This window comes from Mytilus edulis, chromosome 3 (genome assembly GCF_963676685.1).
Source record: "Mytilus edulis chromosome 3, xbMytEdul2.2, whole genome shotgun sequence".
NCBI classification, from domain to species: domain Eukaryota; kingdom Metazoa; phylum Mollusca; class Bivalvia; order Mytilida; family Mytilidae; genus Mytilus; species Mytilus edulis.
The window spans coordinates 22352178-22378117 of NC_092346.1; the positions used below are offsets into that span (position 1 = coordinate 22352178).

The following is a 25940-nucleotide window of genomic DNA, read 5'->3' on the forward strand; positions in this document are numbered from 1 at the left end:
AATTGGATTGGGTCTCTCGCCAGAACCAATAAGAAATCGTAATCGTTAGAAAAATACAGAACATCTATTTAACCTCAGAAAGATCTTGTTTACAGGGATTTTAATTCTGTTTACTAATTGGTCTCATGTGCAATGCAGGAACTATAAAGGAATTGTTTTTAGGGGATTTTTATTGTTTTTATTTTGTCCTATAGCTTCTGTTTCAAAAATGTAAAGTTAAATCAGAGACATATAATACATGTCTCTGGTTAAATACAAACCTTTCAAAAAACTGCATTAACATGCAATTGATCTATATCAAGTTTTTTATGCCCCCAAAGTGGCAGAGGGGGCATTAAGTTTTACCCTTGTCCGTCTATGTACGTTCATCCGCACATCTCGAAATTGGTTTCAGTTCACTAACTTTGCCTCAACCAATTGTTATGAAACTTATACACGATGCTTATTAACACAAAACACAGGTCCAATTTGAATGTTGGTGGCGTCACTTTTACCATTATAAAGTTACTCCCCTTTACAAATGGTAAAAATACTGATTTTTTTGTTTCCATTCTCTAACTTTAGTTTGCCTCAACAAAATTATATGAAACTTATACACAATGCTCATTACCACAAAACACTGATCGATTTTGAATTTGGTGGTGTAATTTTTAATGTTCTAAGGTTATGCCCGCTATAATGTAATATGCTAACGGGGTCATCATCTGTGTCCCTATGGACACATTCCCCATTTATTTATAAGTAAAAGGAAAACTATATTTGGTATGTGTGTACCTTGCAAGGTAATCATGCCCGTCAGACAGTTTTCACTTTACCTCAACCTCAATTCATGGATTAGTGAACAAGGTTAAATTTTGGTGGTCAAGTCCATATCTTAGATATTCTAAGCAATAGGTCTGCTATATTTGGTGTATGGAAGGATTGTAAGGTGTACATGTCCAACTAAAAGGTGTCAAATTTTTGTGTTGTGGTCTCTTTTACTTTAAAACTATATGCAAAAGGTAAACCATTGTTGGTGTATGGAAATATTTAATGATGTACATCTGACCACATTTTCATGGTTCAGTGGTTATAGATTTTTGTGTTTTGGTCTTTTTTTTCTAATACTGTATGCAATATTAGGTCTACTAAGTTTGATGTATGAAAGGAATGTAAGGTGTAAAAAGTAAAATCACAAAAATACTGAACTGAGGAAAATCAATTCGGAAAGTGTAAATGTCCAATAAAATTGGGAATGGAAGTGTGAAGTTTACTTGGTTAAGCTTGTTTCTTAGATATGTAATAGGTGAACTACATGTATATTTTAAGCATATTTGGACCCCCCCCTTTTTTTTGGCCGATCATTGCATTTGAATGGGGACATATAGTTGGACCCCTCCCCCCTTTGTCCTGAGTTGGGACCCCCCCCCCTTTTTAAAATGGCTGGGTCCGCCCCTGGGTGTATATGTATTTCCAGTTTGGTTTATCTGACCTTGAACCTTATTTTCTTGGATTATGTTAAGTTTATGTGATAGTAATTTGAAGCTTTATATTAAGAACTATCAACATAATATCAATGGTTAGTAAAGAAGATGAGATAATTCAGTGTGTTCACTCTTGTTTATGCTGTAGCATTTCTTTGCATTGAACCTCATTCCCAAGTTGTTTGCCCATACTTCTAGCTTCTTGAGATCTTCTAGGAGGATGTTATGGTCTTTCTGTGTCTTTATTGGTCTGTATAGTAGGTAGTCATCTGCAAAGAGTGGGACTGAAGTTTTGATTGCGTCTGGGTAGTCATGTATATGACAAAGAAAGAGTAAGGGTTCTAGGACGGTACCCTGTAGTACACCAGAGACGAATATCACTTCAGGTTGTTCTCCTACTATTACTTTCATTGATCTGTTTGTCAAGAACATATTTAGCCAGTTGTTAATTGGCCCTCTTATTCCATATTCGCCCATCGTTGACAGTAGTTTCTTATGGGTTACTGTGAAAGGCTGTTGAAAATCTGAAGATGGCAATATCAGTTTGTAATCCGGCATCCTTATCCTTTCATGAAGTCAATCAGTGTGACTTATAATTGGGTTTCGAATGTGTATCCATATCTGAAGCCATGGTTTAATGATGTTAAACTTTGTGCCTTTCTAGATGTTTCATTAAGTGTGCTTGCATATAATATGTTCCGAGGATTTTGCATGGAACTGATGTTAGTAAAAGAGGTCTGAAGTTTTCGGCAGCATGTCTATCGCCTTTTTAGCTCACCTGGCCGAAAGGCCAAGTGAGCTTTTCTCATCACTTGGCGTCCGTGGTCGTCCGTCGTCGTCGTCGTCCTGCGTTAACTTTTACAAAAATCTTCTCCTCTGAAACTACCAGGCCAAATTTTACCAAACTTGGCCACAATCACCAATGGGGTATCTAGTTTAAAAAATGTGTCCGGTGACCCGGTTAACCAACCAAGATGGCCGCCATGGCTAAAAATAGAACATAGAGGTAAAATGGGGTTTTTGGCTTATAACTCAAAAACCAAAGCATTTAGAGCAAATCTGACTTGGGTAAAATTGTTCATCAGGTCAAGATCTATCTGCCCTGAAATTTTCAGATGAATCGGACAACCCGTTGTTGGGTTGCTGCCCCTGAATTGGTAATTTTATGGAAATTTTACTGTTTTGGTTTATTATCTTGAATATTATTATAGATAGAGATAAACTGTAAACAGCAATAATGTTCAGCAAAGTAAGATTTACAAATAAGTCAACATGACCAAAATGGTCAGTTGACCCCTTTAGGAGTGATTGCCCTTTATAGTCAATTTCTAACCATTTTTAGCTCATCTGGCCCGAAGGGCCAAGTGAGCTTTTCCCATCACTTTGCGTCCGGCGTCCGTCGTCGTCCATCGTCGTTAACTTTTACAAAAATCTTCTCCTCTGAAATTGCTGGGCCAAATTAATCCAAACTTGGCCACAATCATTATTGGGGTATCTAGTTTAAAAAATGTGTCCGGTGACCCGGTCAACCAACCACGATGGCCGCCATGGCTAAATATAGAACATAGGGGTAAAATGCGGTTTTTGGCTTATAACTCAAAAACCAAAGCATTTAGAGCAAATCTGACAGGGGTAAAATTGTTTATCAGGTCAAGATCTATCTGCCCTGCAATTTTCAGATGAATCGGACAACCCGTTGTTGGGTTGCTGCCCCTGAATTGGTAATTTTATTGAAATTTTACTGTTTTGGTTTATTATCTTGAATATTATTATAGATAGAGATAAACTGTTAACAGCAATAATGTTCAGCAAAGTAAGATTTACAAATAAGTCAACATGACCGAAATAGTCAGTTGACCCCTTTAGGAGTTATTGCCCTTTATAGTCAATTTTAACCATTTTTTGTAAATCTTAGTAATCTTTTACAAAAATCTTCTTCTCTGAAACTGCTGGGCTAAATTAATCCAAACTTGGCCACAATCATCATTGGGGTATCTAGTTTAAAAAATGTGTCCGGTGACCCGGTCAACCAACCAAGATGGCCGCCATGGCTTAAAATGGAACATAGGAGTAAAATGCAGTTTTTGGCTTATAACTCAAAAACCAAAGCATTTAGAGCAAATCTAACAGAATAAAATTGTTCATCAGGTCAAGATCTATTTGCCCTTAAATTTTCAGATATATCGGACAACCCGTTGTTGGGTTGCTGCCCCTGAATTGGTAATTTTATGGAAATTTTACTGTTTTGGGTTATTATCTTGAATATTATTATAGATAAAGATAAACTGTAAACAGCAATAATGTTCAGCAAAGTAAGATTTACAAATAAGTCAACATGACCGAAATGGTCAGTTGACCCCTTTAGGAGTTATTGCCCTTTATAGTCAATTTTTAACCATTTTCGTAAATCTTAGTAATCTTTTACAAAAAATCTCCTCTGAAACTACTGGGTTAAATAATCCAAACTTGGCCACAATCATTTTTGGGGTATTTAGTTTTAAAAATGTGTATGGTGACCCGGCCATCCAACGAAAATGGCCGCCACGGCTAAAATAGAACATAGGGGTAAAATGCAGTTTTGGGCTTATAACTCAAAAACCAAAGCATTTAGAGCAAATCTGACTGGGGTAAAATTGTTTATCAGGTCAAGATCTATCTTCCCTTAAATTTTCAGATGAATCGGACAACCCGTTGTTTAGTTGCTGCCCCTAAATTGGTAAGTTTAAGGAAATTTTGCTGTTTTTGGTTATTATCTTGAATAGATAGAGATAACCTGTAAACAGCAATAATGTTCAGAAAAGTAAGATTTACAAATAAGTCAACATGACTGAAATGGTCAATTGACCCCCTAAGGAGTTATTGTCCTTTATTGTCAATTTTTAACAATTTTCATAAAATTTGTAAATTTTTACTAACATTTTCCACTGAAACTACTGGGTCAAGTTCATTATAGATAGAGATAATTGTAAGCAGCAAGAATGTTCAGTAAAGTAATATGTACAAACATATCACCATCACCAAAACACAATTTTGTCATGAATCTATCTGCTTCTTTTGTTTAATATTCATATATACCAAGGTGAGCGACACAGGCTCTTTAAAGCCTCTAGTTTGAATACGCAAGATATGTTTGCGTTTAACAAGTCCTGTGGTAGTGTTCTAGTGTCTACAGATTTTTGAAACATCACTGTCTGTCCTGATGCTATTGCGTTCCTTGAAAATTCTGTTTTGGATTCCATATACTAGTATACGGCCCAGAAGCGATTGGTCAACGTCTTTGGTCAGTTTTACTAGACTAAGTCCATTTTCAGTTATAGTGAGGTTAGGTATGGTGTCCTCAATATGTTTTGTTGTTTCTTGTAAAGTTCCGGATTTGTCTATAATTGTAAATACAGATTTAAATTGATATATTAGTGTTTCTGCCTTCCCTTTTAAATACTATCGCCTTTGTTCGTTAATTGGGACACTCCAATATTGTCATTTTTCCGGGATTTATATATTTTCAGAAAGGTTTGGTGTTATTTTGAACTAGTCTAAACCTTTTAGTATGGTATCATTGATGTATATGCATTGATCTTTCCTAACCTGTACCTTGATTTCTCTTTGCAAGTGAGGCACATTTTTGATGTGCTAAGCTTTTGGATTTATCCTGGGGGTTTTGTAGTTTCTGGACAATTCCTTGTGTGTAAGTGTATGGACCATCTCTGACATTGTACCACAAGGTTCCATATCACAAAAGGAAGGTAGTGATTGAGTTTGTCCAATTCATACAGGAATAAGGGCCAAAAACAACCATTTTTAGGTTTTCTTCGGGCCAGGTGAGCTATTCTCATCACTTGGAGTCCGTCGTCCGTCGTCGTCGTTAACTTTTTACATTTTGAACTTCTTCTAGAGAAACACTAAATGGAATGGAACCAAACATGGCATGAATGTTACTTATGAGGTGTTGACCAAGTGTTGTTACTTTGTAGCCGATCCATCATCCAAGATGGCCGCCAGCGGGGGACTTAGTTTCACATAGGAACCTGATGGGGAAATGCATACAAATGTCTTTTTTAGAGAAGCACTGAATGGAATGAAACCAAACATGGCATGAATTAATGTTCCTTATGAGGTGTTGACCAAGTTTTGTTACTTTTCAGTCGGTCCATCATGCAAGATGGCCGACAGCGGGGGACTTAGTTTAACATAGGACCTTACGGCAAATACATACAAATGTTTTCTTTTAGAGAACCACTGAATGGATTGGAACCAAACATGGCATGAATGTTCCTTATGAGGTGCTGACCATATGTTGTTACTTTGCAGCCGATCCATCATCCAAGATGGCCACCAGCGGGGGGACTTAGTTTAACATAGGAACCTGATGGGGAAATGCATACAAATGTCTTTTTTTAGAGAAGCACTGAATGGAATGAAACCAAACATGGCACGAATGATCCTTTTGAGGTGCTGACCAAGTGTTGCTACTTTGTTGCCGATTTACTGTTCAAGATGGCCACCAGGATATTTTATTAAATAATGGGACCAATATTGAACCAAACTTGGCCTCAATTATTATTTGGGTAGTGTTATGATTTTTATCTATTCTTACATGATTTCTAAAACCAAAGTAGAGTCAGGTGATCGTAACAGGCTCTTGAGAGCCTCTAGTTCTAGTTTCCAGACAATAACTTGTGTTTAAGTGTATGGATCTCTCTGAAATTGTACAACAAGGTTCCATACTACAAAGGAAAGGCTGGGATTGAGTGTTGGGGTAATTGCTCCAAGGGGGGTTCCAATTTTTTTAAGGAGCTAAAAACAATTTTTTTCAAAAAGTTTCAAGAAGAAATATTTATTTGCACAGTATTGCGCAAGAGATTTGTAAGATCTTGAGATTTATTTTTGTGTCAGAAACCTATACTATGTCCGGTGTTCGAAAAAAATATTTGGGTGATAGCGTCAAATTAGTGCAACTTGTAACTCCTATTATAAGTTATCTAAACATTTGAAGCAAAGAGACACCAGATAGATCTCATCATTCGAAACATTTTTGATCCTGACATACATTGTATTTTCTCTATTCATAGCAGCTATAATATAATGGTCCAAACTTGCAGATTACCCCCTAAGTTCTATGTTTAGTCATGTTGACGATTTCGGTTGACAGCCAGGGATTCGTGTCATGGAGTCATGGGCATTCGGATATGTATTTTAAATTATATACCCAAATGATGATTGTGGCAAAGTATGGTTCAATTTGGTCCGGTAATGCCTGGGCCAAATTTAAAGAAAACAAACGACGGACGATGGACGCCAAGTGATGAAAAAAGCTCACTTGGTCCATTAAGCAAGGTGAGCTAAAAAGTGAAATGAAATAATTTGAAGTCAAAGAAGGAAATTAAATTCCGTTTCTTTTAAAATTAGACTGTCATAGGCAAAAATCCCCACAAAATTGTGATAAAAATCGCCATTTTAAGAGGGCAATAACTACAAAAATAGGCACTGGCTACGGTTTCATGGGAACAATTATTAGCCTGGTTACATTCGTAATTAATCGGATCCTTACCAAGCCCTGTATTCCAGTAATTAGTCTCCAATGTAACAATAATATTTTTATTATTGTTACATTTCCATCAGTGTAACCGTAGCCAGTGCCAAAAAATAAGGAGGCATCGGACGATTTCGACCATGTGGAGTTATTTGTAGATCTTGTCTTGTTGTTATTTTTAGAATGTAATTTTTCTCTCTATCTACTATATGATATTAGGCAAACATGAAAAAATCGGTAAAATTCGTCAAATTAGTGCAATAACTCCTATTATGTAATCTGACATTTGAAGCAAGAAGACACTAGATAGATCTTACTGTTCTTACATTGTTGTGCTATGTTCTATTTTAGCCTGTGCCATTGGATTCATTTTTATAGTGGATGATCGTGAGTGCATTCCGCTGTATTGCTATCACCTATATTTCCATTACGTAACTTTCGTTTTGGGGTTTTAACCGATCTATAAACATTATGAATACGTATTTTTATAGTCATTACGGTGAGGTTGAATTCCTTGTCATTAATTTATCATCCACACACAAACTAGTACCAGAACTTTTTTTTATATCTATGCATTAACCTCACTTTCAGGTATAGAGATGTGATGATTTTTTTCTGAGAAAAGTGCTTGTAGGACCATCCACAAGAACTTGCGGTCATCCGATGTTCAGTACTTCAGTACTTTGATTTAAACTACCAAAAATTAAACACAGTACAAACACGCACACACGCCAATTATTAAAACATCTTTTGTCAATAAACATAATAAACGAATAAATCACAATAATATTTCAAATAGAAGTTAGTTATCCTCATTCAAACACATATAGCCTCGCACATAATTTAATAAGATGGAAATAAGTTTATTTTTGGAACAATATATATGACGTCAATATAGGCCTTAAATGTTCCTGGTTTATTTTTGACGAGCCTTCGACTTTAGTCGAAAAAGCGAGACTAAGCGATCCTACACTCCGTCGTCGGCGGCGGTGGCGGCGTCCACAAATATTCACTCTGGTTAAAGTTTTCAAAATTTTAATAAAAGAGGGCCGGACGAAATATACCAAAGGGACAGTAATAACTTTCTTAAACTGTCCTGGATTTCTACCAAACTTGGACAGAAGCTTGTTTATGATCATAAGATAGTATCCAGAAGTAAATTTTGTAAAAATAGAATTCCATTTTTTCCGTATTTTACTTTTAAATGGACTTAGTTTTTCTACCAGGAAATATTACATTCACTCTGTGGTTAAAGTTTTTAAAATTTAAATAACTTTCTTATACTATTTTGGATTTGTACCAAACTTGGACAGAAGCTTGTTAATGATAAATGCTAGTATCTAGAAGGAAATTTTGTAAAAATAAAATTCCGCATTTTTCGTATTTTACTTTTAAATGGACTTAGATTTTTTGCCAGGAAACAACACATTCACTCTGTAGTTAAGCTTTTTAAAATTTATCTTTCTTATACTATTTTAGATTTGTACCAAACTTGGACAGAAGCTTGTTTGTGATCAAAAGCTAGTATCTAGACGGAAATTTAGTTTTCTTCCAGTTGACATTACATTTAGTCTGCACTTATATTAAAAAGGTTTTTAAACAGTATTAGATTTATAAACTATCCTGGATTTTTACCAAACTTGGACAGAAGCTTCTTACAATTTAAAGATAATATCAACAGGAATAGTTTATTGATTTATTTCCTCATTTTTGTTGAGCCTGCGAGTAACAGAAAGAGTAGGCGAGACACTGGGTTCCGCGGAACCTTTACAAATTTTTTTAAAAGTAATAAAAAGACACAACACAATTTACTAATCGTAGTCCGAGTTTGTTCAATATATTTCTGCATATATATGAGACAATATCTGAAAAGTCTAATTTCCATGTCCCGCCTTTCACAAGCAATATTTGTTTTTATTTAGGCATCCTTTTGGAAAATTTTAAGTTTCAGTATTAACTCGGTTATATTATGCATCAACTGCAACCAACTAAACATTCTTTTTAATAATTCATCTAATGAAATATTATAATTTAAATGGTCAACCCCCCCCCCCCCCCCCAAAAAAAACATGTTGTCCCCTGTTATTGTCTGAAAATTAAATCATTCAAAGAATATCTTAATTAAGTAAACAGCCTTCCGATTTTCACAAATCTGATAGATTATATAAAAAAAACTTCTCCATTACTGCTCTATTTTTGTTATAACTAAAGCATGTAAGAAAATTTTGCATTTTTAAGGGTACTTTCCTTCCTGTTATCGCTGGTTTTTTTTCCACCTGTGGACACGTTTGAAAGACCAAACATGATTTCTTGTAATGTAATGTGAAGAGCATCATTTCCTGAATGTATGAATCCATTATTTTAGGTGAATTGAAAAAAACTGAACTCCCCAAAGATCAGAATTTGGAGCCAAATAATTTTGTTGTTCTCTTCTGTTACAGCCTTTTTGTGTACCTTCTGAGAATATTTCATTGTCAGCACTATAACAGTACATGTGTTTTTATAGTTTCTTATCAAATTGATATGTAGATGGAAGTAAACTTCTACAGAATTCGAGTAAATGAACAAAAAGTACTACGTAATTCCTTTCTGTTACGTTCTGTCATGTTACCTGATAAAAAGTAACAGCATAACCACACTCAGTAACAGGAAGGATGTTCAAGACAATTTCACTATGAATCAAAAAGTTAATCTATTTTATGTCAACCATTTCATTTAATATAAGTTATCATCATCATATTAAATAAATTTCAAAGTGATATAGTATACAGTATATTGAATGAAAAAATAGGTTTTTTGCTTTTGATAACAGCAGGGAACATTGTGCAATTCTAGTATAGTAGACAGTAACAGAAAGAAATTTATTTTAGAATTTGTCATTACCTAGGCAGATTTTTCATCTGGCAAATACAGTTTCAAAGGATAAATGACATTGTTTGCTGTTATCTTCCAATTGTGACCAATCTGAAATGATGTATTTTTCTTAAACTATAAAATAAAGCATTTTTTCGAGAAAAAATCCTTTCTGTTACCAACTCTGTTCTGTTACTCAAGATTCTTTCATGTTAACGATATCTCTGACTATATTTTAGTTTATTTCTAAACCTTTTGTATTACAAATGCAAATCAATAATTGGCATTTACTTAACTATTGCAGGATATACTAGTAAACCACAAATAGTATCTTAAACTTATTCCTTATTCCCATTAGAAACTTTTTTTAAATTGATTCATTTTGGTAACAGGAAAGAACTGGAATTATTTTGTAACATTTTTGAAATTGCAATTGTTACCACATTTAACAATTACGGTTTGATCGAATTACGGACAACAGTTCCTAGATCCATATTGTGTGTATTTCGATTTGTGCTATTAAAATACCGGGTCTAAAGACTTTTTTTGATTTTTTCTTATTGCCAAAAATTATACTTTTTCAGATATTGTCTCATATATATAAATAATGGAAGGCCGAGTTTGTTATAGTCCGAGTTTGTTATAGTCCATTTTTTGTGGTAGGCCGATTTTGTTTTAGTCCGAGTTAACCAGTAGCGCCTACCAAGAACCTATGTTCTGTAGTGTACTCCACGTCTCAATCGTGATCTTTTTAGTGATTTAAAGAGGCTGTGAATTAATTTAACAAATAAGTTTAATTACAACCGTAACAAAACAATCTGTAGCAAAAAATTGACAGATCATAAATGTCATACATATAACCTGATGTTTGAGGTACGAGAAAAATTTTAAAGACCCAAGAAAGATCTGGTAATCTCACATGTTTTCTGTTAGCGGAGAATAAATGGGTACTATCTCCGTTTATGGGTATCAAACTCTAAATTGGGTATCAATGTACAGACTAGAGTGATAAAAAATCGGATTTCCTGTAGCTGGTGATGTGCACAATACTTGTATAAAGATTTTGTACCAGTATTGTGTGTTTTTTTTTAAACAATACATATAGGTAACTAATCTTTTGATATGAGGCAGGCATTTAATACCTGTAAAAGGGGACGAAGTCTGTGAATTTAAAAAAAAATTCAAACATACAAATGTATTTTGATTTCAAAACGGAAATACCGTAACGCTTCCGATTTTGGTTCTGTTGTTAGGGATTTTACTTGTGACGTTTTTTAAGTTATGATGTCATGTTCAATGTTAACAAAGAAACACAATCATCAGGTATCGTCTTGGTACCTGTTTTGATGCGGACCAGAAATGACGCACCAATTTAGTTTTGGGTTTTATATTTCTAAACAAAAGCTGTGACGTCATCGATAATTACTATTCATAACATGATGGTGAAGGTCATATGACTACAACATAGATGCCTCAAACTCTGTCCAGAAATGTTATTATTGCTTGAATTAGTAAAGATAATGCAATTTCCGCCATTTTATTAAGGTTAAAAACAGTCTACCCTTCCCAGAATGATTATCAGTCCTAAATCCACTTTGGCCGGCAAAAGTATGTAAGCACATGCTGCCCCAGTTTGTGTTTTTCAAATCATATGACTGTCATGTGACATGGTTTTACATTTAAGCGGGAATCACTGTAGAACAAATGATCGTCGCTTATATAATTTTCTATTGTTTATCGATTTTTTTCATTCATTGTACGAAGTATACATTGATAAATGTTTTAATGTCAATGTTGTTTTATGAATGCAATTATTTCTTATTTTCAAGTATATGGAATATATATGTCACTTTGATAAATTTTGAACAATTTTATATAAAATTTGAAATAAAATATAGGTTACATTTAAATTAAAGAAAAAAATTGTGTTGCTATCAACATGATCATAAAAGTGACTGTAAATGTCAAAATTTGTTATTAAAATTAAATTTGTTGAATAGTGTTAACTTTAAATTATCCGGATTGAAGCAATTTTTCGAACATCAGGTACACTGCAAGTGGTTTTTACTGGTTTGTTTATAGTGCGTCATTACTGGTACCCATCATAAGTTGACAGTCCGTTTGTAATGTTAGCAAACATGATTTTTATTGCTTTTACTGTTTCAAAAATCAACTGTTTAATGATTGAAATACATTAACAAGTGATCAATCTTTCATTCTATTCCGTGTTTCTTTTTCTTTTAAATGGTAGATTAAATGCAGAGACAAACACAACGTTAGGTGCGTCATTACTGGTTCCTCGGGGATATAAGGTTTATTCATATCAAAGACAAAGAATTATTAAAAATGAAATTGGTATTCTACCTGGATTATTGCGGCGATCATTAAGTTGATAACTTCTTTTGCCGCCTCATAATTTACTTTATATTAAATTACTTATGATTTAACTAAGAGCTGTGCGCTTAAATACATGTAGAACGAATATTTTAATTTTCCTGTACTGGTATACATGTTGTACGAAACAGTACGATGGTTTCCACAGTATTTTAAACGCTTGTTACATTTAAATACTGCTGCATTCAGGGGTGTGGAAATGCTATGCCCGACTCGCCCGACTCATCAGACTTGGGGTAATTGTAATTGTAATCGTTAATCAGCTGTAATTGATTACAATTTTTCAAGTAATCAGTGTAATCATTAATCAGCCAAAAATCTGATTACATGTAATTTAATTTAATCAATTACTCTTCAAAATACCCTGTAATCATGATTACTTTTTGATTACATTCTGATTACAATAAAAAAAATCTAAAATTGTGTTTTGGGTCTTTAAATGAACCTCTTTGTTCATATTTGATAAATTTTTAACATACTAAAATGGTTTGGTTACTTTAAGCTTGTCTACTTCAGTCGGACTCATACATTTGAACAACCGGACAAGTAATTATTTTTGTCTTGGTTGCCCGTGGACAAGTAAAAAAATATACAAGATAAGTTCAAATCCAACAAAAACATAAAATTAATTTCAAAACGTATAACAATGTTTAATTTATGTAAAAGAAACCAATGTTCAGCAACTAAAAACATCAATGTTCATGACGATAAATATTACATGACACCGGAAATAGATCGATTACCAAAAAATAAATAAAAATAAGTATGCGAACCCGAGTCATTGCATTGGCTTTGTCCAAAAGTCCAGGATCGTCCATTGGGTTTTATCCATCATTTACCGGAAGTGTCATTTCTTTAAATTTTGTATCGAGTTTCAGATTGATAAATACTTAATAAAAAGCTGGGCAAGCAAGACAGAAAGAGTCATGAGTCAAGTAGAAAACCTTAAATGCATATGGAGGACAAAGAGTATTTAAAAAAAAATAAAACGGAAGCAAGAATCGTGGATTTATGTTTCTGTCTCATTGATGTTAACCCATTTCCTACTTTCCTAATTTTTTACACATATATAAACAAATGGATTTCATTTGTTTGTGATGCACAACAGTGCTAAGTAAGAATCATATATTAGCTAACAAGAAATACTTCAATATTTATTGGGATCATCAGGGCAAGTAAATTTTTTTAGGGACAAGCAAAATTTTTAGTTTTACTTGCCCAGGGACAAGTGCTCACAACAAATATTTCCACACCCCTGGCATTTATATTATGTCATCTAATGTCATGTACATGTAGGATTAAACTTCTTCCCATTTGAATGTTCATCATTAATACGATTTTTTAAAATATTGACAGATTCATTGTATTCCTTGAGTTCCTATATTTTTCTAGACTACTCAAATTCTCATGACAACGGGACCAGAAGATACCAGCGTTCTGCTCAAATGGGGGAATTAAAAAAATTGACCGCAAAAAAGTTAACAATTTTGAGTTCATCAGGACAATGAAAATTTGGGGAAATATTCCTGATTTAAAAAAAATTAAAATTATTTATTTCTACTGTAATAGGGGACTTCGTCCCCATATGAAGGTGTCACATATATACGACGTAACGTGCATAATGAAATTAACAATAAGTTACATATGACATGACTAGTCCAAATAATTATGACATCTTGGAAGGCTAATTTTTTGCTTTGACGCCTTCGATGTAATGATGTAAGGCGTCAATGAAAAAAATATAATAACCTTTCAAAATGTCATAATTATTTGGACTAATGACATGACAATTTGATAAGGAATGATTGTTTGTTTAACTGATAATGTCAATGATGGTACCCTGCGATACTCATCAAAGAAAGTTAAATATTCTGTGCCAGTAAGCAGAGAAAACGTAACATATGTGATTGTTAGAAAGGCACATTTAATATTGATTGTGAGGTGGTTAACAATAAAGGGAAATAACCCATCAATAATCATATATGTATATGACACATGGAGTAAGGGATATAATTCAAATCAATACATGAAACAATTAATACAATACACTGGCACTGATGTTTTTTTATCTTAAGGAATCCTACTGTCTCAGTATTTTAACAAACTCTTCTTTCTTCTATGTTTTCTTTCATCTCTCTCTTTCAAGAGTCGTAGTACATGTACAGTGTGTAGATAAAAGTTGTTGACATTTTATAGATCAGTTACAAATCTATATTAGTTTGTGACAAAGGAAATAAAAAATATTTGGAACTATAAATTATATTTGATTATAATTTGAAAATAGATCCTTGGACTTGAAAAATTCACTCATACATGTATAATCAGTTTTTATACGACCACATTGGCGGATCCAGGGGGTTGGAACCCCCTTTTTTTTGGACGATCAAGGCATTTGAATGGGATCATATACATGTAGTTGGAACACCCCCCCCCCCCATTACTCTGGGGTGGGAACCCCCCTTTTTAAAATGGCTGGATCCGCCCCTGGACCACAAAAATAATTTTTTTTTTGGTCGTATATTGGTATCACGTCATCGTCATTCATTAGACCACATTCATTTTGTGTCAGAAACCTATGCTGTGTCAACTGTTTAATCACAATCCAAATTCAGAGCTGTATCCAGCTTGAATGTTGTGTCCATACTTGCCCAAACTGTTCAGGGTTTTAACCTCTGCGGTCGTATAAAGCTGCACCCTGTGGAGCATCTGGTTCACACGGTTTTAAGTCATGCTTAAATATTTTCTTTTTGTTTCCACCATGACAAGTTATAGAACAATTTAGTGTTTTGTTCCCGTATACATGGTATAATGTAATTTTTATACGACCGCAAAATTAAAAAAATTTGATCATATATTGGTATCTCATTGTCGTTGTCAGCGTTGTCCAAAGACAGATGGTATCCGGATAATAACTTAAGTATAAGTAAATAGAAATCAATAAAATTTAACACACTGTTTATAACCACAAAAGGAAGGTTGGGATTGATTTTTATTTAGATTTTGGCTTATATCTCTGAAATTAAAGCATTTAGAGCAAATCTGACACGGGGTAAAATTGTTGATCAGGTCAAGATTTATCTGCCCTGAAATTTTCAGATGAATCGGACAACCTATTGTTAGATTGCTGCCCCTGAATAAGTAATTTAAAGGAAATTTAGCTGTTTTTGGTGGAAGATTTCAAGTCTTCTGAAGACCTATGGTGCCGACTTTAAAATCATTGAATCTCCGAAAAATTTTAAGATTTTTTACTCACAAAATTAATTTGACATGTTTTGACCACTTGATACTTGTTAGTTCTTGGGAAAAGTTTCATTTGGAGTTTTGTTCCCAACCTGTAAACAATGGTAAAAGGTTTATCTTTGTGCATTATTCAAAATTGGAAATTTCAACAAGCATCATATATTCATAACAAGAAAATAAACCCTGGTCTGCTAGCTACATGTTCATCTTTTCTACTGATTAAATAACTAGAATCATGCAAACAGACTTAAGAAAAAGGCATGTAAGCTCATCCTACAAATATGACACTTTTTCTAGACAATCCAGATCGTGCAAAATACTTCACTAAAAATTGTAACCTTAAAATTGTTGTCACGCACTAAAAACTGCAATGGGAACTTTCAAAAATTGGCAGGTATGTAACAAGTCTTACTATTTTTATGCCCCATTTATGGGCATTATGTTTTCTGGTCTGTCAGTCCATCCTGCTTCAGGTTAAAGTTAATGCTCGAGGTAGTTTTTGATGAAGTTGAAATCCAATCAGCTTGAAACTTAGTACACATGTGTTCCTTATGATATGATCTTTCTAATTTTACTACCAAATTAAAGATTTTACCTAATTTTCACGGTCCTCTGAACATAGAGAATGATTGTATGAATGGGAAAATCCATGTACTTATGACACATTCTTGTTTGAAGAAAAAAAATACATCATAACGATAATGGAACAAAGCAGGCTGGGTTAGTTGGTCTGCTTTTATAGTAATTCAAGTTACATTTTATTCACCTTCTTCCACCTCAGAGTTATCAGCTCTGATTTGTAAATATAGATAGAGATAAACTATAAACAACAATAGTGTTCAGCAAAGACAGATCTACAGATAAGTCAAACATGACCAAAATGGCTAGTTGAGCTAAAACACGAATAAGACTGTAGAAAAATGTCTCATCTTTCCAAACCACTTTTCTTTTAAATAATAAAGCTGTCAGATGTGACAACACATGTTTTTAGCTCACCTGACCTGAAAGGTCAAGTGAGCTTTTCTCATCACTTGGCGTCCGTCGTCCTGCGTCCGTCGTCCGTCGTCTGTAAACTTTTACAAAAATCTTCTCCTCTGAAACTACTTGGCCAAATTCTACCAAACTTGGCCACAATCATCCTTGGGGTATCTAGTTTAAAAAATGTGTGGCGTGACCCGTCAAACCTACCAAGATGGCCGCCATGGCTAAAAATAGAACATAGGGGTAAAATGCAGTTTTTGGCTTGTAACTCAAAAACCAAAGCATTTAGAGCAAATTTGACATGTGGAAAAATTGTTGATCAGGTCAAGATCTATCTGCCCTGAAATTTTCAGACGAATCGGACAACCTGTTGTTGGGTTGCTGCCTGTGAAATGGTTATTTTAAGGAAATTTTGCAGTTTTTGGTTATTATCTTGAATACTATTATAGATAGAGATAAACTGTAAACAGCAATAATGTTCAGCAAAGTAAGACCTACAAATAAGTCAAAAGGACCAAAATGGTCAGTTGACCCCTTAAGGAGTTATTGCCCTTTATAGTAAATTTTTAACAACTTTTCGTCATTTTTTGTTACTTTTCTAAAAATCTTCTTCTCTGAAACTACTTTGCCAAATTTAAGCAAACTTGGCCACAATTATCATTGTGGTTTACAGTTTATAAAATGTGTCCGATGACCCAGCCTACCAAACAAAATGGCCGACATGGCTAAAATTAGAACATAGTGGTAAAATGCAGTTTTTGCTTTATATCTTTGAAACTAAGACATTTAGGGCAAATCTTTCAAGATTTTAATGTCCATCAGAATAAGATATATCCCCTCACAAATTTTCAATTGAATCGGACAACCTGTTGTCGGGTTAACGTTGCTGCCCTAAAATTGGTGATTTTAAGGAAATTTTGCAGTTTTTGGTTATTATCTTGAATACTATTATAGATAGAGATAAACTGTAAAAAGCAATAATGTTCAGCAAAGTAAGATCTACAAATAAGTCAGCATGATCAAAATTGTAAGAGGACCCCTTAAGGAGTTATTGCCCTTTATAGTCAATATTGAACAACTTTTCGTCATTTTTGTAACTTGTATAAAAATCATTTCTAAAACTACTTGGCCAAATTTAACCAAACTTGGCCACAATCATAATACTAGGGTATCTTTTTAAAAAAAGTGTCTAATGACCCCGCCTTCCAACGAAGATGGCCAACATCTGTAAACACATTAACAGGTGAGCGACACAGGCTCTTGAGAGCCTCTAGTTTATGAACCACACTATTTATAGACTCTCCAATTTGTCAATATCCGGTTCTATTTTTAATGGCAGTGGACTTTCGTTTTGTCGACCTAGATACTGCAGCACAGCCTTTCAATGAAAAGAAATAAAACCTGTAGCACTGCAGACTCCTTATAAGAGTGTCTAAAACGATGATAAAAGACTCTGATTCAATCGTAATGAAATGTTGACTGTCAAACGGCAGCGATAAATAATAATTAGGCACTGGCTACAGTTACATGGAAATGTAACAATAATATAAATATTGGGTGAGGAACCGATTAATTACAAATGTAACAATAATTACTGAGGCTACGGTTACATTACGTTATTGTTACATGAAAAACAGCAATGTACGCCAGATTGATTAAACTTAAATCTTCTATAGTTGTATTGCTTCATTCTTTCATATGTACTAAACAATACTTGTAATTTAATACTGATAAATAATAAAATATTATTATTCAACAAATGGTGTACAACTTGAATAGTTTTACTACGTATTAATGGTTTTGATGTTCTTAAAGATACTACTCAAGATTAGAAGTGTGACTGTCAAAGGCGAAAAATATAGTTCAATGGTTTAACTTTTTTAAAGTATATAACTGCACACCTACTCTTATTACTGTCATTATACTTTGGACCAATTTTGTTTATGGTGAAAAAAATAAAACTTGGGATGCGTTTTAAACGAAACTGAAACAATATCAAGACATACATTTCATACAGCTTTATAACTTGAAGCAAATTGATAATCAAAAGCAAAGTTTGCTAACTGTAACTTAAATACTAAGAAATTATGTATGTACACGTATCCGTGGAGGACGTAATTTCGTTCATCAAAAATGTGTCAGACTTTAAAAACAACTTACTGGATTTGTAGAAATTGTCATTGTAAATAAAAAATAACAGTAAATAAATTGTATGTTATAAATGTATTTAATAAATGTCCTCAACTTTTATTATTTAGTACATATTACTGGTCCAATCGTACATTGCTTTTTTTCATGTAACAATAACGCAATGTAACCGTAGCCTCAATAATCTATCTGCTCTGACATTTTTAGACCAATCAGACAACCTGTTGGGTTGCTACCCCTGAAAATTTTGCAGCTTTTGGTTATATCTTCAATATTATTATAGATAGAGATAAACTGTATAAAACAGCAATAATATATAGCAAAGTAAGACATACAAACATGTCAACATGACCAAAATGGTCAATTGACCCTTCAAGGAGTTATTGCCCTTTATAGTCAATATTTAACAATTTTCATCAATCTTGTACAATTTTGTCTGTAACTACTGAGCCAAGTTCATTATAGATAGAGATAATTGTAAACAGGAAGAATGTACATGTACAGTAAAGCAAGATCTACAAACACATCACCATCATCAAAAAACAATTTTGTCATGAATCAATTCTTTGTTTGATATGCACACCAGGGATGGGGTCGATTACTTTAAAATGTAATCGATTAAATAACAATTACTTTGCTAATAAAATGTAATCAATTACATTAGTGATTAACACCTGTAAAAACATTAATGGATGTGTCAATTATGTCCCAACAGACAATAAAACTATACTTAATTAATTTTTCCTTATTTGTTCAGCTTTTTTGTTAATTAGGCAGTTGGTTAAAAATTTGTAGAAAAAAATAAAGTTAACAGAAATCTGAATACGTTGATCGAATTCACAATGATCCCGAAGGTATTTTGACCACTGTTGTTAATAAACTGGACGAATTGTCCGTAAATAATGATGCAACTCAAAATGATATAAACAATATAGTTTAACTTTTAGATATCAGCAAAAATTTTAAAGATGCGGCGGCAGAAACGTTTGGGAAAATAAATAAACATGAACATTTTTACAAACATGAAAATTCAAAACCTTGGTTTAAAAGAAAATGCTCGATGAGTAGAAAAAAATTTCATAAAGCTCGAAAGAGATATAGTTTTTATACGACCGCAAATTTTGAAAAAATTTTCGTCGTATATTGCTATCACGTTGGCGTCAGCGTCGTCGTCGTCGTCGTCGTCGTCGTCGTCGGCGTCGTCGTCGTCGTCGTCCGCCGTCCGAATACTTTTAGTTTTCGCACTCTAACTTTAGTAAAAGTGAATAGAAATCTATGAAATTTTAACACAAGGTTTATGACCATAAAAGGAAGGTTGGTATTGATTTTGGGAGTTTTGGTCCCAACATTTTAGGAATAAGGGGCCAAAAAGGGCCCAAATAAGCATTTTCTTGGTTTTCGCACCATAACTTTAGTTTAAGTTAATAGAAATCTATGAAATTTTGACACAAGGTTTATGACCACAAAAGAAAGATTGGAATTGATTTTGGGAGTTTTGGTTTCAATAGTTTAGGAATAAGGGGCCAATAAAGGGCCCAAATAAGCATTTTTCTTGGTTTTTGCACAATAACCTTAGGTTAAGTAAATAGAAATCTATGAAATTTAAACACAATGTTTATGACCACAAAAGGAAGGTTGGTATTGATTTTGGGAGTTTAGGACCCAACAGTTTAGGAATTAGGGGCCAAAAAGGGACCCAAATAAGCATTTTTCTTGGTTTTCGCACTATAATGTTAGTATAAGTAAATACAAATCTATGAAATTTAAACACAAGGCTTATGACCATAAAAGGAAGGTTGGTATTAATTTTGGGAGTTTTGGTCCCAACAATTTAGGAAAAAGGGGCCCAAAGGGTCCAAAATTAAACTTTGTTTGATTTCATCAAAATTGAATAATTGGGGTTCTTTGATATGCCGAATCTAACTGTATATGTAGATTCTCAACTTTTGGTCCCGTTTTCAAATTGGTCTACATTAAGGTCCAAAGGGTCCAAAATTAAACTAAGTTTGATTTTGACAAAAAATGAATCGGTTGGGTTCTTTGATATGTTGAATCTAAAAATGTACTTAGATTCTTGATTATTGAAGTTTTTTGGTCCAGTTTTCAAATTGGTCTACATTAAGGTCCAAAGGGTCCAAAATTAAACTTTGTTTGATTTCATCAAAAATTGAATCCTTGGGGTTCTTTGATATGCCAAATCTAACTGTGTATGTAGATTCTTCATTTTTGGTCCTGTTTTCAAATTTCAAATTCTACATTAAAGTCCAAAGGGTCCAAAATTAAACTAAGTTTGATTTTAACAAAAATTGAATTCTTGGGCCTCTTTGATATGCTGAATCTAAACATGTACTTAGATTTTTGATTATGGGCCCAGTTTTCAAGTTGGTCCAAATCAGGATCTAAAATTATTATATTAAGTATTGTGCAATAGCAAGTCTTTTCAATTGCACAGTATTGTGCAATGGCAAGAAATATCTAATTGCACAATATTGTGAAATAGCAAATTTTTTTTTAATTAGAGTTATCTTTCTTTGTCCAGAATAGTAAGCAAGAAATATCCTATTGTGCAATAGCAAGATTTTTTTTTAATTGGAGTTATCTTTCTTTGTCCAGAATCAACTTAAATCTTTGTTATATACAATATACAATGTATATACACTTTTTACTACCAACTGATAAATTTAAATAATCTTTACCATTCAGTGATAACAAGCAGTTTTTTTACATCTTAATATTTTATGATGTATTTAAATGAGTAGTTATTGTTGCAAACTCCATTAGAAATTTGAATTGATATCAGTTTTGAAAAAGGGAAACGGGGATGTGAAAAAAAAGGGGGGGGGTTAAATTTTTCTCATTTCAGATTTCATAAATAAAAAGAAAATTTCTTCAAACATTTTTTTGAGAGGATTAATATTCAACAGCATAGTGATTTGCTCAAAGGCAAAAAAAACCTTTTAAGTTCATTAGACCACATTCATTCTGTGTCAGAAACCTATGCTGTGTCAACTATTTTATTTTAGATTTAAAAAGTTTGAAGAAGAAATCTTTAATTGATTTGTAAGATCTTGGCATTTGTTTTGTGTAAAAAAAACCCATGTAATGTCAAAAATTTGATCACAATCCAAATTCAGAGCTGTATCATGCTTGAATGTTTTGTCCATACTTGCCCCAACTGTTCAGGGTTCGACCTCTGCGGTCGTATAAAGCTGCGCCCTGCGGAGCACCTGGTTTGAAAAATGCTGAAAACAGAAATAAAATGAGACAAGCTAGTAAAGAACATAAAATAACATTAAATAAAACTTTTACAAACTATCAACAGAGGGTTGCTGATGAGTTGCGTAACATTTCTAAAAAGGATACAAAAGCTCTATGGAAAATCCTTAATAATCTAAATGATAGTAAAAAAAAAGATAACAATGACGATATATCTCTAAAAGCATTGTATGATCATTTTAAAATACTAAATGAATCTGTTGAGACAGAAAATGATTTCGAACAAGATTTGGAACTTGATACTCTATCAGACGATGTTAAGTTATTTTTAAACAGTCCAGTAACAGAAGATGAAATTAAAAAAGTTGTTTCAAATTTAAAAAACGGCAAATCTTCAGGTAGTGATGAAATTTTAAATGAGTATATAAAGAATACAATTGACGATTTAATGCCAATTTATGTTTAGCTATTCAATTTGATCTTAGATACTGGAATTGTCCCAGACAGTTGGTCTAATGGAATCATGATTACTATATTTAGAAATAAAGGATCAAGATCTGATCCCGAAATGTACAGAGGAATCACTTTGAATTCATGCTTTAGTAAAACTTTTTCTGCTATGTTGAATTACAGGTTAAATAATTATGCAGATCACGTAGACCTGATTTCAAAGTCCCAAGCAGGTTTTCGTAGAGGATTCTCTACTGTTGATAATATATTTGTATTGTATTTTTTAATTACTATATATTTTTCATTTGGTAAGAAGCTATTTTGCACTTTTATAGACTTTAAAAGCGCTTTTGACACTGTATGGAGGTCAGGATTGTGGCAAAAAATGCAAAAATCAAACATTAAAGGTAAACTATTTAATGTGATCTATAATATGTATCAAAATATAAAAACATGTGTCAAGAAAGGAAATGAATTTTCTGAATTTTTTATATCTCATATAGGAGTTAAACAAGGTGAAAATCTATCACCTTTTTTATTTTCTTTGTTTCTAAATGATTTAGAAAGTTATTTTGTGGAAAATAATATAGAAAGTCTAGATAATATTTCAAAGCTGTGCTTGGAATCATTAGAAATGTATGTTAAATTGTTTATTATACTGTACGCAGATGATACTGCGCTATTGTCTGAAAGTGCAGAAGGATTACAAAAAACCCTCGTATGTTTTGAAGAATATTGTAAAAAATGGAAACTTAAGATTAACACAAGCAAAACCAAAGCAGTGATTTTTATACGCCCGTCAAAATTTTGACGGGACGTATTATGGTATACAAATGTCTGGTGTCTGTCCGTCCGTCTGTCCGGCGTAAACATGTCGCACCGTAACTTGAGAACGACTTATCCAAATTTCATGAAACTTAATATAGTTGTTTCTTATGATGGTCAAATGATCTGTATACTTTTTGGTGAAAATAAGATTTAAACTTTTTGAGTTACGGCACTTTGTAACTAAAACAGGGGTGTGTTTTTTTTCACATGTCGCACCGTATCTCAAAAACGTTTCTTGATTATTGCCTAAAACTCTACACACTTCTTAGTTATATTAATCTTTATATCTGTATACTTTTTGGTGATGATTCAAAATTTCATTTTTGAGTTTTTGAGTATTTTGTAAAAAAGGGGGAGGGTTTTTTTACATGTCGCGCCGTATCTCAAAAACGATTTATGATTATTGCTTAAAACTTTACACACTTCTTTTTTATATTAATCTAAAGATCTGTATACTTTTTGGTGATGATTCAAAATTTCATTTTTGAGTTATTGAGTATTATGTAAAAAAGGGGGAGAGTTTTTTTACATGTCGCGCCTTATCTCAAAAACGATTTATGATTATTGCTTGAAACTGTACACACTTCTTTGTTATACTAATTTAAAGATCTGTATACTTTTTGGTTTGATTCAAAATTTTATTTTAGTGATATTTGTTAAAAAAAAACAGGGTGGGGGGGGTTTCACATGTCCCGCCGTGTCTCAAAAACAATAAATGGTTATTGCTAAAACTTCCTCAGAAACTATTTATGATTATTGCATAAAACTTCCACACAAGACGTCGGGCGTATCATGCGCTCATGGCGCAGCTGTTTATTAGTAAAAGGAAAGTAAAACGAAATCAGAATTTTAAGATATATGGTTAAAAAATTGAAATAGTTGATTCCTACTGCTACCTTGGTGTACTTTTCAATTACAACGGTAGCTTTTGTACTGCACGAAAAAAACTTCTTGATCAGGCACAGAAGTCTTTGTATGCTCTATACCGAAAAATAAAAAATATATGTATTCCCGTCGATTTGCAGCTAAAACTTTTTGACTCATTGGTTAGTCCTGTTTTATTATATGCTTCAGAGGTATGGGGATTTGAAAATAAAGAAAGCATTTAAAAATACACCTTCAATTTTGCAAAAACATTTTGAAATTAAGAAGCAGTACACCAAATTATATGGTGTATGGGGAACTCGAAAGATTCCCTTTGGAAACCATTGTTAAACGTAGAATGGTGTTTTGGAATAACTTATTATCGGAAAATAACAAGTTATCTTCCATTATGTATAAATTAATGCTCAAATTACATTTTCAAAACCCCACAAAATTTAAAAGGATTACGTACGTTAAATCCATATTTGACGTAAATGGAATTAGTTTTATTTGGCAAAATCAACTTCCATTGGATAAACTGGGTTTAAAGAACATTATTTCACAAAAACTGAATGACCAATTCATCCAACATTGATTTTCACAAATGAATAACTCTTCAAGATGTGCATTTTATTCATTTTATAAAGAGGAATTTCGTTTGGAAACCTATTTGATAAAGTTGAAGCTGTGTGACAGGATTTATATGGCAAAACTCAGATGTTCAAATTTAAAAATTCCTGTAGAAACGGAAAGATGGTATGGAATTCCCAAAAATGCACGAATTTGTCATCTCTGTGGAAATGGAATAGGAGATGAATTTCATTATCTTTTTAAATGTCAAAAACAAGAAATAAAACTGCTTAGAAATAAATATATACCACAATATTATACTGCAAATCCAACGGAGTACAAATTGAAACAGCTTTTAACATTTTGTCATGTAGAACTTTACAAAAACTTAGCAATATTTTTAAAAATTCTTACACGATACTTGTGATTTATGTTAGTCTGTTTTGAGTTGAATGTTATGGTAGTTTGTAAATTGACATTTTGCTATATTTTACCATGTATGTAGCATTATTATGTTTAGTGTGAATGTATAAACATGTGTATACGTGTATATATGATGTCCTCTTGTACACCTATGTGTCTGAGGTTTATTAATAAAGTATTGTCTATTGTCTATTGTCTATAAAACATGTTTTAATATGTACATATAATAGACTCTACATATACATGTTATATCAAGAAATTTTTAAATTCATTTGATTCAAAAACAATTTTATATGATATCAGTCTGCCACATGTAGTACCTTTTCCTTTGTTTTTATAATATGATATGTACATTTATTTATTGTATTGTTTGTTATGTAGATGTAGATTATAATTATACTACTTCCATTTTTTTTTACAAACAATAGGTGAGCTTGGGTATTAAAATTTTATTGTCTTAATAACAATATCAATAAAGTTAGAAATGGTTGATTGTCATTATTTGTTTGAAAATTTTTAATACTTGAACTAATTAACAATTATAATTAATAGAATTATTGTCAGGTGGAAACACAAAACAGCTTTGTAACTTAGGAAAGTATATAGATTTCTCAACAGTTTATTGTAATAAAAGATATTTTGTATTGATGAAACTTCTGATGTCATCTATTGTTTACTATGCATATTGTTTGTAATATTATGCCATATGTTTACACTGTACATGTACTTGTTTATACTGATGATTGTCAACAAATGAAATCTGGTTTTAACTTCCATTTTGAATTAAGTGGGCTCATATATTTACATCGACAATCAAAGTCAAATTGGAACTAAATGTTTTCTGCATTTTAATTTCAATGTAGTTATGTTAAAGTATTGGGTAAACTTATATGAAATTGGAGTTAATATTAGAATTTTCAATCAAGGAAAAAAAAATGCTTTCAAGGCATATTCTTGTATCATAAGAGCTCAATCTCACA

General features: G+C 32.7%; 2 protein-coding genes across 3 annotated transcripts in view; one reads left to right on the forward strand and one right to left on the reverse strand.

Annotated features, from left to right (window-relative positions):
- Positions 1–1559: 1559 nt before the first annotated feature.
- Positions 1560–2021, reverse strand: LOC139515110 (uncharacterized). The gene has a single exon (XM_071304672.1). It carries the CDS (start codon positions 2019–2021, stop codon positions 1560–1562), a length of 462 nt encoding a protein of 153 aa, XP_071160773.1.
- An 8546-nt stretch (positions 2022–10567) lies between these two features.
- Positions 10568–25940, forward strand: part of LOC139514219 (golgin subfamily A member 5-like) — a 62623-nt gene continuing 47250 nt past the window's right edge. The window contains exon 1 of one of the 2 annotated variants that reach the window (XM_071303069.1): positions 10568–10755. The gene's annotated coding sequence lies outside the window, so the exon portion shown is untranslated. The remainder of the gene's footprint in view (positions 10756–25940) is intronic. The other variant, XM_071303070.1, reaches the window with a different exon arrangement.

Coding starts and splice junctions, on each gene's coding strand:
- LOC139515110 (XM_071304672.1), bottom strand. CDS start 2,021: ATGCCGGATTACAAACTGATATTGCCATCTTCAGATTTTCAACAGCCT.